The sequence below is a fragment of the Canis lupus genome, chromosome X (assembly GCF_011100685.1).
Source record: "Canis lupus familiaris isolate Mischka breed German Shepherd chromosome X, alternate assembly UU_Cfam_GSD_1.0, whole genome shotgun sequence".
Taxonomy (NCBI): Eukaryota; Metazoa; Chordata; class Mammalia; order Carnivora; family Canidae; genus Canis; species Canis lupus.
This window is the reverse complement of record NC_049260.1, coordinates 85180221-85199114: the sequence shown is the minus strand read 5'-3', so window position 1 is coordinate 85199114 and position 18894 is coordinate 85180221. Positions and strand designations below refer to the sequence as shown.

General features: G+C 39.1%; 1 protein-coding gene across 8 annotated transcripts in view; it reads left to right on the top strand.

Moving 5' to 3' along the window:
• The first annotated feature begins 6955 nt into the window (after positions 1-6955).
• Positions 6956-18894, top strand: part of DCX (doublecortin) — a 140714-nt gene continuing 128775 nt past the window's right edge. For all 8 annotated transcript variants that reach the window (XM_038588099.1, XM_038588096.1, XM_038588095.1 and 5 more), the window contains exon 1: positions 6956-7206. In XM_038588099.1, the coding sequence (XP_038444027.1) occupies positions 7064-7206 (143 nt within the window). In that variant the 5' untranslated portion in view covers positions 6956-7063. The remainder of the gene's footprint in view (positions 7207-18894) is intronic.

Here is an 18894-nt window from a genome sequence, read left to right as displayed (position 1 = left end):
AATAAATAAATAAATAAATACATACATACATAAATAATCTTTAAAAAAATAATTGTTCTACTCTGGTCAAGCACCACTGAAAAAACCATGACCTCACTTCCACCCACACCACCAAAGGTTAAGTGGGGAGTATATAGACTTTCACCCTTGTGAAGCTGTATAGAACATCCCCTCCATAACATGTCAATGTTGAGAGGTGAAACTTTCATCCCTGTCAGGCAGTAGTGAGTTCTCCTTCCAAGATGATGTCACAGAGACCATCTGGGGGTGGGGGGCTGGACTTCTAAGCTCATGTAGCTGTAGCAAGGTGTCCCTCGCATTCTGTTCTAGGGTGGTGTCAAAGGTAGCCTAGTCGAGAGTAATGAAACCATATCTCACATTATGTCAGTTGAAGCTGCATAGAGAGCTAGAAGTCCCCTCTCCACACAGCAAAAACAAGGAGCTCCTCCCTAGCAAAGATATCTTTGAAAAGATATCAACAGAGGCCAAGTGGAAAATTTGGACTTCTATCTTCACTAATGAGGTGGTGCTCTCTCCTTCCCCTGCTGGAATGGTGTAAGATAGTCAACCAAAACAGGTTTAAATAAGATCCAGAGACTTAGAACATGATGTGGAAATGTCCACGTTTCAATAAAAGAGTGTTCATCATCGCAAGAACCAGGAAGATGTTGAAGTGAGTGAAAAAAAAATCAATAGATTTCAATAGTGAGATGACAGAGATGTCAGGATTACTTGACAAGTATTTTAAAGCAGCCATTATGAAATTCTCCAAAACATAATCATGAACACTCGAGTCAAATAATAAACAAAGGAATGTCTCAGTAATGAAACAGAAAAAAATCTCAGCAAGTAAATAGAAGATGTAAGGAAAAAGCACTTGGATATTTTGGAATTGAAAAATACAGTGACTGAAATTAACAGCTCCAGCAGATAAGCTCAACAGTGAAACGGTGTGGGTAGAAGAAAGACTCAGTGAATTGAGAAGTAACATAAGAGTGATCACTGTCTGAAAAAGGAAGAGAAAATGGACTGAAAAAAAGAGCCTCGGGGACATGTGGGACTCTAATAGATGATCTTACATTCATGTCATCGGAGTGCCAGGAAGAAGACAAGGCTGGAAAGGTAGTTTAAAAAATAATGGCTGAGAACTTCTTAATTTTAGCAAGAAACATTGAGCTACTGAGTCAAGAAGTGAACCCTAAGCAGGATAAACAGAGTAATCTATGCCAAGATGCATAATAATTGAACTAAAAATTATAGAAACAGAGAACAGATTAATGATTGTCAGAGGTTAAGTGGGTAGGTGTATGAAGGAAGTGGATGCAGCTGTAAATGAGCAACATGAGGAATTGCTGCAAGGGATTCTTGCAGTGACCGAACTGTTCTATATCTTGACTGTATCAATGTCAATATCCCAGTGGTGAGCACTGTACTTTAGTTTTGCAGTATGTTACCATGGGGAAAATCTGGGTAATGGTTACATGGAAACTTTTCCTATTGTTTCTTACTAAAACAATCCCATGCGAATCTACAATTATCTCAAAATAATACAATTTAGAAAATCAGAATGCACATGAAGAAAAAAGTTATAAATGGAAATATACTATCTCTGGGTGATCAGATCATTTCTAGCTCCCCCCCACCCCAGTTGGAGCTTTAAAAGGTCTTTGAGTTTGTCTAATATGAACTGTAGTGTTTGTGTATTTATTTGTGTTGTTTTGCAGATGTGTGGGGAATCATCAAAACAGCCCTCCCTTCCTCCCTCTTCTCTTCCCAGTCCCTGCCAGGCTCCCATCCCTCCCTACCCACCAAGTCCCTATCTGCATTTAAATCTTGCATTTTCGCTGTGGCTTCCCCACCCCCCCACCGACCTAGCTGGGATCAAAGCCTTACCTTAAGGCTAGGATCTGTAAGTGGATTTTGGATTTCAATCTAGGGAAAAGGACAAGAATCGGATTTGGAGGGTTCAGAAAGGGAGCAGGAGGGCCTTTGGTACATCCCTGATAAAATACACAGTATATAACCTAGGAAATGAGAGAAGGACTCCTGGGATATTGTGCTTGTTCTTCTGTTCTTTTTTCTTTGCACTCGCCCAAACAGCTTTACAAATGAATCAGGAAATAGGCACCTGACTCCCTTTTCTTTTTTAGAAATGCTGATTCTTGTCTTCTGAGGAATGACTGTCTTCCCCCCTCCTGAACAATAAATCAAAGCCCTGAAACTCATTTGAAAGGCATCAAGGTTTACCCTTGATTAATTTTTTATTTCATCTTGTTCTTACCCAATGCTGAAAGCACGTGGTGCATTTCAGTTTTAAATGAAAGCTGCTCCTTGGATTCATGAAGGATTGTCTTTGTTTCTCTCTCTCTCTTTCTGAGGCGAAGATTCCAGTCAAAAATTTTTCAGCATTTTATTATGAAACTTTCAGAGATACAGAGAAGTTGAAAGAATGTTTCAGTGAACACTGTATACTCACCACCTATATTCTATAATTTACATTTTATTTAGCTTGCTTTATAATATACCTTTCTATCCAGCCATCTTATCTATAAATTCATCAAAGTAAGTTGCACTTTGTTACACTTCCCCCTAAGCATTTCAGTATGCGTGTCATTAGTTTGAATTCAATAATTGTGTAATGTTCTTTTTTCTTTTTTTTTTTTTTTTTTTAATTTTTATTTATTTGTGATAGTCACAGAGAGAGAGAGAGAATGAGGCAGAGACACAGGCAGAGGGAGAAGCAGGCTCCATGCACCGGGAGCCCGACGTGGGATTCGATCCCGGGTCTCCAGGATCGCGCCCTGGGCCAAAGGCAGGCGCCAAACCGCTGCGCCACCCAGGGTTCCCCTCTTTTTTCTTTTGATGTGAAATTTACATATGGCAAAGTGTACATACCTGAAGAGGTACAGGGGCTGAGTTTTGACATATGACAAATTTATAATCCAAACCTCTGTTAAGATACAGAATGTGATCATCAGAAATTTCCCTCATGCCCCTTCACAGTCATTATTCACCCACAAAAAAGTTTATAGGTAACTAGTGTCCTGGAATTACACAGGATGTACTTTTTATGGAGGGCTTCTTTCACACAGCATAATGCTTTTGAGAGTCATCCATGTTGGTATGTATCAGCAGTTCATTTATTTTTATTGCAGAGTAGTATTTCATTGTTTGAGTATACCACAATTTGTCCATTCTTCGACCTGCCCTGTTTCATTTTTTGCTGTTACCAATAAAGCTACTGTCATTGGTTTTTTTGCATTAATAAATATGTTTAATTTGAGGAAATACCCTATAATATTTCAATTGCAGGACTTGGGATGGGGAATGTCTCCCATATGGTGGCCTAGTGAACTGTACTGTAGCTTAGCAGCTGGTTCCCCGAGATGGCAATGGGCGCTAGCCTCCCTTCAGCCCAGAACAAAGGGATACCCATGTCTATGGCTGGATTTCTTCTCAACTCCTAAATTGCTCTGCTAGATTAGATTAGGTGGGGCTGCATTCAAAAATTGCCTTCAGTGGGGGGGCTGCATTCAAAAATCTGCCTTCAGCTCAGGCCATGATCTCAGGGTCCTGGGATAGAGCCCAGTGTTGGGCTCCCTGCTCAGTGGGGAGTCTACTTCTCCTTTTCCCTCTACTCTACCCCACTCCCCAGCTTGTGCTTACTCTCTCTCTCTCAAATAAATAAGACCTTTTTAAAAATTGCTTTCAATGTGTGACTTAACTGTCAGAAACTCCAATCAGTCAGTTTTTCTCTTTGTCCACAGGCTCCACCCTAACACTAGCTTCCACTGTGTTTAGTGTAGGCAACTGCAGCAGGCTCTTTTGGGTGCTCCATTTTCATTCTGGTCATCTATTATCACAAAGTCACCATGAAACAATTCTAATTTAAATAAATTTAAATGAGCATAAAGTAAAATTGACTCAGAAAGTGTACAGCTCTATGAATTTTAACATTTTGTAGGAAAAATGTGTATTTTAATGGAAAACTATGCATTATTTATAGCACACTCTGCTAGGCTATCTGATTCAGGCCTGTTCATGGTCTGAGAGATTCTACAAAGAGCAACATTCTTTTGTAAATTGTAGGTAATTGCTAGATATATAAACTCTGACTTACCTAGTTGAGTTTTGATTGGCTTCCCTACATTCTGTGGGAAAACCAATTTTGCCTGTATTTGCAAGCGAATTCTTTCATATAAATGTGTGCTTTTTCCACTTTTCCTTTACACCAGTTATAATATCTGCCTGTGTCCTTCCTTTGAGTACAATAAATCTTTTCTTTTAATTGAAGAATAGTTGACATACAATGTTGTATCAGTTTCAGGTGTACAACATAGTGATTGGATATTTATATACATCACAAAGTGGTCACTACAATAGGTCTAGTTACCATCTGTCACCACACAAAGCAGTTACAATATTATTGACTATATTCCCTATGCTGTACATTGTATCCTTGTGTTTTATTTATTTGATAACTGGAAGATTACACTTCTTGCTCTCCTTCACCCATTTCGCCCATCCCTCTGCCCCCAGCAACCACCGGTTGTTCTCTGTATTATTGAATCTGTTTTGGTTTTGTTTTGTTCATTTGTTTTATTTTTTTAGATTGCATTTGTAAGTGAAATCATATGATATTTGTCTTTCTCTGACTTATCTGACTCAGCACAATACCCTCTGGGTTCATCTAAGTTGTTGCAAATGGCCCGAATGCATTCTTTATTATGGCCAAATGATAGTCCACTGAATATTTACATTGCATCTTCTTTATCCACTCATCTATTGATGGACGTTTAGGTTGTTTCCATATTTTGCCTAGTGTAAATAAATGCTTTCCTGACCATGGGCATGCATATGTCTTTTCGAATTAGCATATTCCTTTTCTTCAGATAAATACCTAGAAGTGGAATTGCTGGATCATATAGTAATTCTATTTTTAATTTTTTTTGCGGAAACTCCATACTGTTTTCCAGAGTGGCTGCACCAACTGACAATACCACCAACAGTACACAAGGAGCTCCCTTTCCCCACATACTCAGCAATACTCATTATTTCTTGTCTTTTTGATAAAAGCCATTCTGACAGATGGGAGGTGTTAGCTCATTGTGGTTTTGCTTTGCATTTCCCTGATGGTGAGTGATGTTGAGTATCTTTTCATGTATCTGTTGGCCATCTGTAGGTCTTTGGAAAAATGCCTATTCAGGTCCTCTGCCCATTTTTTAATCAGATTGTTTATTTTTGTATTGAGTTGTATGAATTCTTTATAGGTTTTGGATGTTAATCCCTTATCAGATATATCATTTGCATACATCTCTTCCCATTCAGTAGGTTGCCTTTCCATTTTATTGATGGTTTCCTTTGCTGTGCAAAAGTTTGATGCAGTCCTATCCCTTTTGTTATTCTTGCTTAGAGGAAACTGATCCAAAAAAATACAGCTAAAACCAATGTCGAAGAGCTTACTACTTATGTTTTCTTTTAGGAGTTTTATGGTTTCAGGTCTTATAGTAAGTCTTTAATCCATTTTGAGCTTATATTTGCATATGGTGTAAGAAAGTGATCCAGTTCTATTCTTTCTCATAGAGCTGTCCAGTTTTCCCAGCACCATGTATTGAGGAGACTGTCTTTTCTCCATTTTATATTCTTGCCTCCTTTGTTGTAGATTAATTGACCATATAATCATAGGCTTATCCTTGGGCTATTTTGTTCTATTGATCTATGTGTCTGTTTTTGTGCCAGTACCATACTGTTTTGATTACCCTAGCTACATAGTATAGTTTGAAATCTTGGAACATGGCATCTCCAACTTTGTTCTTTTTTCTCAAGATTGCTTTGGCTACTCAGAGTCTTTTGTGGTTCCATACAAATTTTCAAATTATTTATTCTAGTCTGTGAAAAATGCCACTGGTATTTTGATAGGGACTGTGTTGAATCTGTAGGTTGCTTTGGATAGTATGGACATGAGGAAAATAAATCTTTAACATGTGTTCATTTTTATATCTATATGAGAACCAGGATTTTATTTTTCCTGAAAATTGTGGTTCTTTTCTCATTTTTAAGCTGAAATATGGTTCACATACAATAAAATTCATCCTTTTAAAGGGTGCAATTCAGTGGCTTTTGTGTATTTTAGTATATTCACACAGTTCAGCAATCACCCTAATTCCAGAACATTGACATTTATGTTTTAACATACCGCTGAAGTTTATCAAAGTTGCTGTATGTATCCGTAGTTCATTCTTTTATACTGCTGAGCAGTCTTCCATTGTATAGAGGTACCAGTTCATTTATCCATCACTAATTACAGGACATTTGTGTTTCTAGTTTTTGGCAGTTATGAATAGAGCTGCCATAAACATTCACGAACAGGATTTTTTTCATGTATTGTTATTTAATGTTTTATCTCTTAGTTTTAACATCTCAAATTGTAATTGTTTTTTGTTGGATTTTATAATCAATGGCTATTTATTTATTTTAAAGATTTCATATATTCATTTGAGGGAGAGAAAGGGAGAGAGAGAGAGAGAGCAAGTGGGTGGAGGGGCAGAGGGATAGATTCCCTGCCAAGCAGGGAACCTAATGCAGGGCTCAATCCTGGACCCCGAGACCATGACCTGAGCCAAAGGCAGACGCTTAACCAACTCGGCCACCCAGGTGCCCTTTGATGGCTATTTAGATTTATACGTGGATTAATTTTCTGCATTCCCTGTTGCAGATCATATTTTCCAAAGAGGCAACCATATCTCTAATCACACATGTTCTGTAGTGCGAACTTACCCCATTCAAGACATAGGGTCTAATTCGTCTCATTTTGAATCTGAGATGGCCTTAGCAACTTGTATTAATCAATAGAAGGTGATGGAAGTGACACTGTGTGACTTCTGAGATGAGGTCAGAGAAGGCCACACAGCTGTCACCTGGTTCTCTTGGAATACTCACTCTCTGGACACTCCAATGGAGTGACCATTTGTAGGTGCTATAGCTAACTATAGTTAGTCTCCACTAAGCAGTCTTTGATGTATCTCAGCTCACATGCCATATATATGGGTGAAGAAACCACTAGATGCTTCCAGTCCTCAGGCATCTAAGTCATACACAGACATTCAAAACTTGCCAGCTGAGGCTTCAGACATCAGAAAATGGAGATAAGCCATTCTTGCTGTGTACACAGGTTTTTGTGTGGACAGGAGTTTTCATTTTTCTAGGGTAAGTATCTGTAAGTGGGATTCTTCAGATACATAGTAAGTGTATGTTTACCAGTATTAAGAAGCTACTGAACTGTTTTCTAGAATGGCGGCACAGTTTTGCATTCCGACTGGTAATATAGGAGATCACCAGTTGCTCGCAATCCTCACCAGCCCTTGGGCTTGTCATCATTTTTTATTTTAGCCATTCTAGTAAGTGTGCTCTGATCTCTCCTTGTGGCTTTAATTTGCATTTCCCTAATGGAAAATGATGCAGAACATTTTTTTCACGTTCTTATTTGCCATCTGCATATCATTTTTAGTAAAATGCTCAAGATTTTTGCTGTTTTTTTTTAAATCAGTTGCTTCAGACTGACATTTAAAAAAATCAAATCTGATAACATCACATGTCGCTCCTTTCCTTCACGATGACCCTTATTTCTCATTTTATTTTCCAATCAGTGTTTCTCTTTGGTGTGCCTTCCCTGAATTTTGCAAATGCCTTTACCTGTGGAAACTAAACTCCCATGAAGTGATACAGTATAATCATTACCCTGGAAACTTTCCTCGTGCCTCTTCCAGTCATTCCCTGCCCACTCTTCCCCCCAGAGTAATCAGTGCTCTGCTTTTTTTTCCACCACTGATTTTGCAAGATATAAATGGAATCACACGAAATGTATTCCTTTGTGTAACCCCTCTTTATTTAACATGGTTTGGGGATTCATCCATCTTGCATGTATCGGGACACCCTTCCTGTTTATTGCTGGGTAGTATTCCATTGTCTGAATAGGCCACAGTCTGTTAGTCCATTCCTCCATGGATGAAGCCCTGGGATCTTTCCAGTCTGGGGTATTATGAATAAAGCTGCTGTGAACAATCATATACAAGGCTTTTCCTGGATATCTGTTTGCATTTATCTTGGATAAACACCTAGTAGTTTAATTGCTGGGTCATAAGACAGAGCTAGATGTCACTTTATAAGAAACTGCCATATCTTTTCCCAAATGGAGAGAAATCTTCCGTGCAAGATGCCTTGGGCGCCTCTGACTCCTGAGTTTCCCAGGAATAGAAGTGCCCTTTGTTGTGGAAATTGTGGAGGTGGAATATTCCCACCCCCTTCCTGGATCCAAATTGATTCAAGAATATATGTGCCTCTCCTAGCAGCTCTGCTCTCACAGCTGTCAGCCCTGGTCAGGGGGAGGCGGGGAGGTTTAATTATAATGCTTCTGACAGCTTCTGAGCAGAAAGCCCAGTGCCTGCTGCACCAACAGCTGAGCTCAGCCTGAAGCTGCCGTGCTGAAAACTCACCTCCCCGGTTCTGGCTCTTCTTCAATAGGGCTGCTTAATGCACCAAGAATTTCTTGTTTCCACATGCTGGGTGCTGGTCAGGTGTAGGTTGGAGGCACACTCCAGCTCAAGAGGCTCGTATCACTTCCTTCCTCTCACCATTGGGTTAGCTGCCATGCAGGCTACAGCTTAACACAAATGAAGTTCTCAGAGTTCATCACATTGGAACAGGCACCTCCTGGCTGGCTCTGCTCATGTGCTCTGGGATCCATTTATATGTCCTATGACATCTTTCTCCCAGGGCTAATTTGGAGAGCAGGGGTACAAAGATGCTTTGGGAGAGTGGGGCGGGTGTGGGGGCTGGTGGGGACGGGGAGGATCACTGATCACTTTTGTTTTTCCCTTCCAGAAGTTCTTTTTACTTCCTCTCAGAACACTTCAGCAGTGTCTCCTTTATGGCACTGACCTCTTTCTACCCTGTATCATTGCTATTTGAGGTCAGGTCATTTGTTTACTTAATGCCCCCACCTTATTCCAGAAAGAATTTGAACTGATTTTGTAAGGATAAATCAAATACAAATAGAAATTTAAAAAGTGGAATGGGAGAAAAATGAGGGAGGGAACATAAATGGAACCAGGAGTGCTATTCTTTTTTTTTACAGTACTTGAACTTCCTGACAAATAGTGCCATAAGGAAACTATGGTTTTATCCATCTTTGTATTTCATTTTTTTAAAAGTCTACTTCTTTATTTTAGAGAGAGAGAGAGAGAGAGAGAGAGAGAGAGAAAATCCTGAAGCAGACTGATTCCCTGCTGAGCACAGAGCCCGACATGGGGCTTGACCCCATCACCCTGAGATCATGACCTGAGCTGAAACCAAGAGTTAGCTGCCCAACCCACTGAGCCACCCAGGCACCCCTCATCTTTGTATTTCTAGCAAGGCCTGGCCCATTCTTTTTTTTATTTTCTTTTTAATTTAAATTCAATTTGCCAACATATAGTATAACACCCAATGCTCATCCCATCAAGTGCCCTCCTCATTGCCTGTCACCCAGTAACCCCACCACCTACCCACCACCCCTTCTGCAACCCTTTATTTGTTTCCCAGAATTAGGAGTCTCTCTTGGTTTGTCCCCCTCTCTAATTTTCCCCACTCAGTTCTATTCTTTTCCCTTATAATCCCTTTTACTACTTCTTATATTCCATGTATGAGTGAAACCATATGATGATTGTCTTTCTCCGATTGACTTATTTCACTCAGCATAATACCCTCCAGTTCCATCCACGTCGATGCAAATGGTGGGTATTCCTCCTTTCTGATGGCTGAGTAATATTCCATTGTATATATAGACCACATCATCTTTATCTATTCATCTGTCGAAGGATATCATGGCTCCTTAACAGTTTGGCTATTGTGGACATTGCTCCTCTGAACATTGGGGTGCAGGTGTCCCGGCGTTTCACTACATCAGTGTCTTTGGGGTAAATACCCAGTAGTGCAATTGCTGGGTCATAGGGCAGTTCTATTTTTAACTCTTGGAGGAACCTCCACACAGTTTTCCAGAGTGGCTGTACTAGTTCACATTCCCACCAACAGTGCAAGAGGGTTTCTCTTTCTCCACATCCTCTCCAACATTTGTTGTTTCCTGTCTTGTTAATTTTGCAATTCTCACTATTGTGAGGTGGTATCTCATTGTGGTTTTGATTTGTATTTCCCTGATGGCAAGGGATGCAGAGCATTTTCTCATGTACTTGTTGGCCATATGTATGTCTTTGGAGAAATTTCTGTTCATTTCTTCTGCCCATTTCATGATTGGATTTTTTGTTTCTTGGGTGTTGTTTGGTAGGTTCTTTACAGATCTTGTATACTAGCGCTTTATCTGATATGTCATTTGCAAATATCTTCTCCCATTCTGTAGGTTGTCTTTGAGTTTTGTTGACTGTTTCTTTTGCTGTGCAGAAGCTTTTGATCTTGATGAAGTCACAAAAGTTCATTTTTGGTTTTGTTTCTCTTGCCTTCATAGATGTATCTTGCAAGAGGTTACTGTGGTAAGTTCAGAAAGGTTGTTGCCTGTGTTCTTTAGGATTTTGATGGATTCTTCTCTCACATTTAGATCTTTTTTTTTAAATTTTTATTTATTTATTTATGATAGTCACAGAGAGAGAGAGAGGCAGAGACACAGGCAGAGGGAGAAGCAGGCTCCATGCACTGGGAGCCCGATGTGGGATTCGATCCTGGGTCTCCAGGATCGTGCCCTGGGCCAAAGGCAGGCGCTAAACCACTGCGCCACCCAGGGATCCCACATTTAGATCTTTCATCCATTTTGAGTTCATCTTTGTGTATGGTGGAAGGGAATGGTCCAATTTCATTCTTCTGCATGTGGCTGTCCAATTTTCCCAGCACCATTTATTGAAGAGACTATCCTTTATCCAGTGGATAGTCTTTCCCTCTTTGTCAAATATTAGTTGACCATAGAGTTGAGTGCCCATTTCTGGGTTCTTTATTCTGTTCCATTGATCTATGTGCCTGTTTTTGTGTCAGTACCATACTGTCTTGATGATCACAGCTTTGTAGTACAGCTTGAAATCCAGCATTGTGATGCCCCCGGCATTGGTTTTCTTTTTCAATATTCCCCTGGCTATCCAGGGTCTTTTTTGATTCCATACAAATCTTAAGATGATTTGTTCCAACTCTCTGAAGAAAGTCCATGGTATTTTGATAGGGATTGCATTGAACATGTAAATGGCCCTGGGTAGCATAGACATTTTCACAATATTTATTCTTCCAATCCATAAGCATGGAATGTTTTTCCATCTCTTTACATCTTCCTTAATTTCTTTCAGAAGTTTTCTGTAGTTTTTAGGGTATAGATATTTTACCTCTTTGGTTAGGTTTATTCCTAGGTATCTTATGATTTGGGGTGCCATTGTAAATGGGATTAACTCATTAGTTTCTCTTTCTTCAGTCTCATTGTTAGTGTATAGAAATGGCACTGATTTCTGGGCATTGATTTTGTATTCTGCCACACTGCCGAATTGCTTTATGAGTTCTAGCAATCTTGGGGTGGAGTCTTTTGGGTTTTCTTTTTTTTTTTTTTTTAATTTTTTTTAATTTATTTATGATAGTCACAGAGAGAGAGAGAGAGAGGCAGAGACACAGGCAGAGGGAGAAGCAGGCTCCATGCACCGGGAGCCCGATGTGGGATTTGATCCCGGGTCTCCAGGATCGCGCCCTGGGCCAAAGGCAGGCGCCAAACCGCTGCGCCACCCAGGGATCCCTCTTTTGGGTTTTCTATGTACAGAATCATGTCATCTGTGAAGAGGGAGAGTTTGACTTCCTCTTTGCCAATTTGAATGCCTTTTATTTCTTTTTGTTGTCTGATTGCTGAGGCTAGGACTTCCAGTACTATGTTGAATAACAGTGGTGAGAACCATTCTTTTTTTCTTAAAGAGGTTTATTGAGATATAATTCATGTATTATAAAATTCACCCATTTAAATGTAAAATTTGACATATTTTAGTATATTCACAGAGCTGTGCAATCATCATCACAATCTATTTTGGAACATTTTCATCACCCCACAAAGAAACCCCATACTCATTAGCAGTCACTTCCCATTCCCCCTACCCCTAACCCCCGGCAACCATTAATTTGTTTTCTGTCTCTATGGATTTGCCTGTTCTGGATTTTTCATATGAATGGACACTTACAATATATGGCCTTTTGTGTCCTCCTTCACTTAGCATACTAGTTTCATGGTGCATCCATGTTGTAACACATATTGGTACTTGATTTCTTTTATGGCTGCATAATATTCCATTGTATGGATATAGCATATGTCATTCATCCATTCATCTATTGATAAGAATTTAGATTATTTCTACCTTTTGGCTATTATGAGTAATACTGCTCTGCATATTTGTGTACAAATTTCTCTGTGTATGTATGTTTACATTTTTCTTGAGTATATACCTAGCTGTGGAATTGCTGGATCATGTAGTAGCTCTATGTTTAATTATTTGAGGAATTGCCAGACTGCTTTCCATAAAGGCTGCACCATTTTACATTCCCATCACCAGTGCATGAAAGCTCCAATTTCACCATATTATTGCCGATACTTTTCATTATCTGTCTTTATGATTCTTCCATTCTAGTGGGTGTGAAGTAGTATCTCATTTTGGTTTTGATATATATTTCCTTAATGACTAATGATGCTGAAGATCTTTTCAAGTGCTTATTGACCATTTGGTCAATTTTTTCTTATTTAGAGAAATGTCTATCATATCATTTGCTCATTTTTAATTGGGTTATTTGTTGCTTTACTTTTGAGTTCAGGAGTCTTTATATATCCTGCATACAAGTCTCTTATTAGCTATATCATTTGCCAATATTTTCTTCTATTCTGCAGGTTGTCATTTTACTATCTCAATGATGTCATTTGAAGCTCAAATGTTCTTAATTTTGATGAAGTCCAAGATATCTATTTTTTCCTTTGTTGTTTCTGCTTTTGACATTGTATGTAAGAAGGTTTTGCGTAGGGGCACCTGAGGTGGCTCAATTAGTTAAGTGGCCAATTGTTGATTTTGGCTCAGGTTACAGTCTCGAGGATCAAGCCCCACATCAGGCTCCATACTCAGCAGGTAGTTGGTACCTGCTTGAGATTCTCTCTCTCTCTGTCTGCTTCTCCCCTACTTCGGTGCTCTCTCTATCTCTAAAATAAATAAATCCTTAAAAAAAGATTTGTCTAACCAAGATTCACAAATTATCCAGCCCTTTCTTGCACAGACTAGATGTGCAAAATGTTTATTTACAACAGCTACCATTTGTTGCATGCTTGCTTTGTGCTTAACATTATGCCAGGCACCGTGCACAGGGTATTGATATCAGTAATGGGAAGAGTAGTGGCTGACTTTATTGAGCTCTTATATGAATGGTGTCATTTAATCCTTGCAACAAATCTTTGAGGTAAATAGAAATATATCCATTTTAGATACAGAAATTGAGGATTGTAGGCATTATTTGCATATGATGCCTAGAGTTGCTGTATCCATCTTATGGCTGTAAAACAAGGCATTGATATCAAGCTGTGAGGGACAGAAGGAAAATATGGAAAGGACCATCTATTGATGAGATACCAAATTAAAAGTCAAACAATAACATCAACCACCACATTAATAGCTGACATTTATTGAGCATTTAATTTTTTTTTTTATTGAGCATTTAATAAGAATTATCTCAGTTAATGTCACAGCAGTACTTTGAGGAAAAAGGTACTATGACCCCACTGTGAGGCTCAGAAATGCTAAGTACTAAAGCAAACATTATTGGTCCCTTCCACTCTTCTTTGCTAATAGAACCTTGATTTTTTTTTCACCTTCCTTTGGGTAGTCATGATGTGTGTGTGTGTGTGTCTGTGTGTGTGTTTGTGTGTGTGTGTGTGTGTGTGTGTAGGAGCTGAACTCTTTCCAATCCTGAGAAGGTAAATCATGCTTAATTTTAGCCAAACAGGGATCTCATTCCTTTTGCCAATAGTTGGTTTCTGCATGGAAATGTACCTAATCCTAGCCAAGGGGACTTGAACAGAGGTCTGCTTAAGGGCTTCTAGGAAAGGTATTCACTGAAAATAAAAAAAAAAAATGCTCATGGGAAGAAATGTCTTTCTTGTTGCTTAAAGTGGATTGTTCTTTACACGATGCTTAGAACATCTGTAACCTTGTGTCTCATACTAGGGGGCATTGATGACAAACTGGGGAGAGCAGAGGGAGTAAATGGAAAGCACTGGTTTCCTGATGAGCCACTGAATTAAGAACCCTGTAATTGTCTGCAGATTTGTTGTTTAAGCCACTTTTCACCAGTTGTTCTTTCACTGGCAGCTAAATTTGTCCTGTGTATTTATCCAAATACATAGTAGTAAATGGCAAAGCCAGGAATCAAACCATGGTCTGTCTGACTCCAAAGCTCATGAGATTAGTTGCTATATAACATGTCTCCTTTTGAATAGGTAAACTTTCAATGCAGGACAAACAGCCAGTGATATTATATCATATAAAATCCTGTAGGGGGCAGCCAGGGTGGCTCAGCAGTTTAGCGCCGCCTTCAGTCCAGGGCCTGATCCTGGAGTCCCGGATTGAATCCCACGTCGGGCTCCCCGCATGGAGCCTGCTTCTCCCTCTGCCTGTGTCTCTGCCTCTCTCTCTCCCTCTGTGTCTCTCATGAATAAATAAATAAATAAGATCTTTAAAAAAAGATCCTGTAGGATAGAAATCATTTTTTAAAAGATTTTTTTAAATTTATTACTCATGAGAGACACAGGGAGAGAGAGAGGCAGAGAGAGTAGCAGGTTCCATGTAGGGAGCTTAATGGGGGAATCGATCCGGGGACTCCAGGATCATGCCCTGGGTCAAAGGCAGACGCTAAACCACTGAGCCACCCAGGGATGCCCTAGAAATCATTTTGTTTGGGTAAAGAGTATATGTATAAATTTGGAAGAGAAACTTAGAATCTCAGATGTCTTGTTCCAAACTCCTACTAGATATAGGACTTCCCTCTCTAGCATCTCTAACTGATGATCCTTACAGTCTACTTAAATATCTCCAGTGGAGAGGCAATAATTATAATGGAGAAAACTCAAGACTTTGGAATCTGACCTGTACCTGAATCCTGACTACTGATACCTTAGCCTTTTTGAGTCTAAATTTGTAAAATGGGCACAATAATAGTCCATCAAGGTTGCAGTAATGGTTAGAACAAAAATAAATATAAAATTTATGACACAGAATACAGTGTAGACAGGTCATTAACTCATAAGGAAGTCATTCTGCTGTTGAATGTACAGTCATTTCCAATGCGAATAAGTTAACCTCTTATCTGAACACCTGGGAAGAGGAAAACACAAGCCTCATTTCTAAAGGCTAAAGAATTTTGAAGGGTGCTAGCCCATACCAACAGTAGCAATTATACTGTTCTATAGGCAGAAGAAACTTTGGGATCCCATCTGACATTTGCTCTTTGAACTTACAAATCTGGATTATATGAAAGACTGTATTTTCCTACAAAACTGCAACAGTATCTCTCACCTCATGTGTTCTTAAACTATGATCTCAATATTCCTCCCACGGATAGGTGGACTTTATGTTTCTTTCCCTCAAAATTGGGGTAGGGGCTTATGACTGCTCCAATCAATTATATACAGTAGAAGTGATGTTCTATTACTTCTGAAGCTAGTTCATAATAAAGATACTTCTTTGACACAGCCACCATGCCGTGAGATAACTCAAACTAGCCCAAGTAGGGAGACCACATAAAGAGGCTCAATATGGAGGGTACCTGAGGCCTCCAGATGACAGCAGTATCAACTCCCAGACATGTGAGTGAGCTAGCCTCTAGGTGGTTCCATTCCCAGCCTCTGAGTATTCCAGTTGAGGCCCCAGACATTTTGGAGCATCCCTGCTGTGCCCTGTCCAAATTCCTGACCCACAGAATCTATGACCATAATAGATGGTTGCTTTACACTTCTAAGTTTTGAGGTAATTAGATATATAGCCATAGTGACTGTAATGGGTGATATACACACAAAATTCAATAACATATCTATAGGGTAATTTTGAACCATAGCTCTATAAATCATTGTTATTATTTAATATTACCACCTACGGGCCCAGAACTTTTATGCATTATTTCATTTAATTCTTGCAAAATTTCTTCAGGGTTGGCTCTTTTAGTATTTACATTTTGTAGCTGAGTAAACCGAAGCTCAGTGAGATTCAGTATTTGCTTGTAGTCATGCAGTTAAAGTCTATACTTTCTTCTATGTCACATGGCTTCTTAAGAGAGAACTCTATTTTAAATATGCAACAACAACAAAAAAATAAATATGCAACAAAAGATAGAATCTCTAGGGTTTGATTACAGAAACCTTACTCAAATTTCCCATGTTTATTGCTCCCAACTTCCACAAAGCCTCTTTTCACTGTATTACAGGATTAGCTTCAAGTTAGTTTCTCTGCTTTCAGATGTTTGGGGTGCAAAGTCTTCCTGTACTCTCTAGCACATTGAGCTTCCTAAAATTCCAATATAGGTCTGTCTTTCACCCATGTCTTTGACTTACTAGCTTCATCTGAAAGCCCCTTTCTTTTCTGAAAGACCCAATGAGGAATGCCAACTCTTCAAAGACCAGGATCTTCCACTTTGTCTTCGTCTTTGCTCCCTTCAGCACCTACACAGAACCTGGCACAGAGCAGAAGCTCAAGAAATATTTTGTGAAATAAAATCTTTTGAGGATACTATTGTATAGGTCAGTTTTCTGCCTTCTTTCATTTTGCTCCATACAAGGTTATTTTAGACCAGGAACGGATCTCTTTCTAGAATTTGTTTCCTGGTACTTAAACTAGGCCAGTGACCACAGACATCCCTCATGCCATTCTAAACTACATAAGCATTCATTATTGCTTTGTTGTTATAGAAGAACGCAATGTGTTGCTTGGTTTGAACAAAATTTACAGGTAATACCTTTCACTGACTTTATACTTGCCAAACCTTCTCAAGGTTGGAGCTAGGTTGCACCTCATATTTTTAAAATGAATTTTCTAATTCTATACACTATACACAAATTATTCAGCATCGTTTCCTTAATACCATTACCTTCCACAAATTTTCTTTTTGCAGAAGTATATTCTCTAATAATTATTTTTAAGAGTTTCTGTGTTGGTAAGTGTTCTGGGCTCTTCTGTGTCCAAAATGGCTTTATTTCTCCCTCCCACTTATATAATAGTTTGATTTGGTATTAAATCTGAGGTTCTGGGATCCCTGGGTGGCGCAGCGGTTTGGCGCCTGCCTTTGGCCCAGGGCGCGATCCTGGAGACCCGGGATTGAATCCCACATCGGGCTCCCGGTGCATGGAGCCTGCTTCTCCCTCTGCCTGTGTCTCTGCCTCTCTCTCTCTCTCTGTGACTATCATGAATAAATAAATAAAATCTTAAAAAAAAAAAAATCTGAGGTTCAACATTATTTTCAGTCAACAATTTGAAGATATGTTCCATTGTTTTCCTATGTCTGATGTTGCTAATGGAAGTTTGGTGTCAGACTTATTCTTGTTCCATTGTAGGTGATCTTTATTTTCTTTTTCAAGTTTTTTAGTATTTTCCTGTTATCCTTGATGACATGATGATATGTATAGGTTTAAAGTTTTCTTCATTTTAATTACCATTCTTGTTTTTATAAGTCCTCCCCCTTCTCACTTAAAGGGTCCTTTCAATGTGAATATTCATGACTTCAATTTTAGGAGGGGTTTTTTTTCCTATATTTTTTATTGGAGTTCGATTTGCCAACATATAGTATAACACCCAGTGCTCATCCCGTCAAGTGCCCCCCTCAGTGCCCGTCACCCCAAGCCCCGCCCACCTCCTTTTCCACTACCCCTTGTTCGTTTCCCAGAGTTAGGAGTCTCTCATGTTCTGTCACCCTCTCTGATATTTCCCACTCATTTTCTCTCCTTTCCCCTTTAATCCCTTTCACTATTTTTTATATTCCCCGTATGAATGAAACCATATAATGTTTGTCCTTCTCCAATTCACTTACTTCACTCAGCATAATACCCTCCAGTTCCATCCACGTTGAAGCAAATGGTGGGTATTTGTCGTTTCTAATGGCTGAGTAATATTCCATTGTATACATAAACCACATCTTCTTTATCCATTCATCTTTCGATGGACACCGAGGCTTCTTCGACAGTTTGGCTATTGTGGACATTGCTGCTATAAACATTGGGGTGCAGGTGTCTCGGTCTTTCACTGCATCTGTATCTTTGGGGTAAATCCCAGTAGTGCAATTCCTGGGTCATAGGGTAGCTATATTTTTGACTCTTTGAGAAACCTCCACAGTTTTTCAGAGCGGCTGTACCAGTTCATATTCCCATCAACAGTGCAAGAGGGTTCCCCTTTCGCTAGGAGGTTTTTTGTTTTTGCTTTTTGTTTTGCATCTATTCTTCAGATATTGATTTCCACCTATTCTCTTAATTTTTATTCAGTGGAACTCCTATTAGACAAGGTGGAGATTTCTTGATCTGTTCTTTATGCATCTCACCTTTTCTTTACTACTTTCTATCACTCTATCCTTTATCCTATGCTTTGGGGGAATGCATCAGCCCAATTTTCCAGTTCATTGTTTTGATCTCTGTATCCATTACAAATCTTTTTTCAGTTGATTTGCTCACATCTTAATTTTACCTATGGTATTTATTTTTAAAAATCTCTAAGTTTTCGTATTTACCTGTTATTGTTTCAAAACTACTTCTTCTTTTATAGATGTGATATATTTTCTTACCATTCTAAAATTATTCTTATTTTCTACTGATGTTCTGAGAAATTTTTCTCTGAAGACCATTTGTCTGATGAAAAGTCTTCTTTATTTGTTGAGTTTATTGTC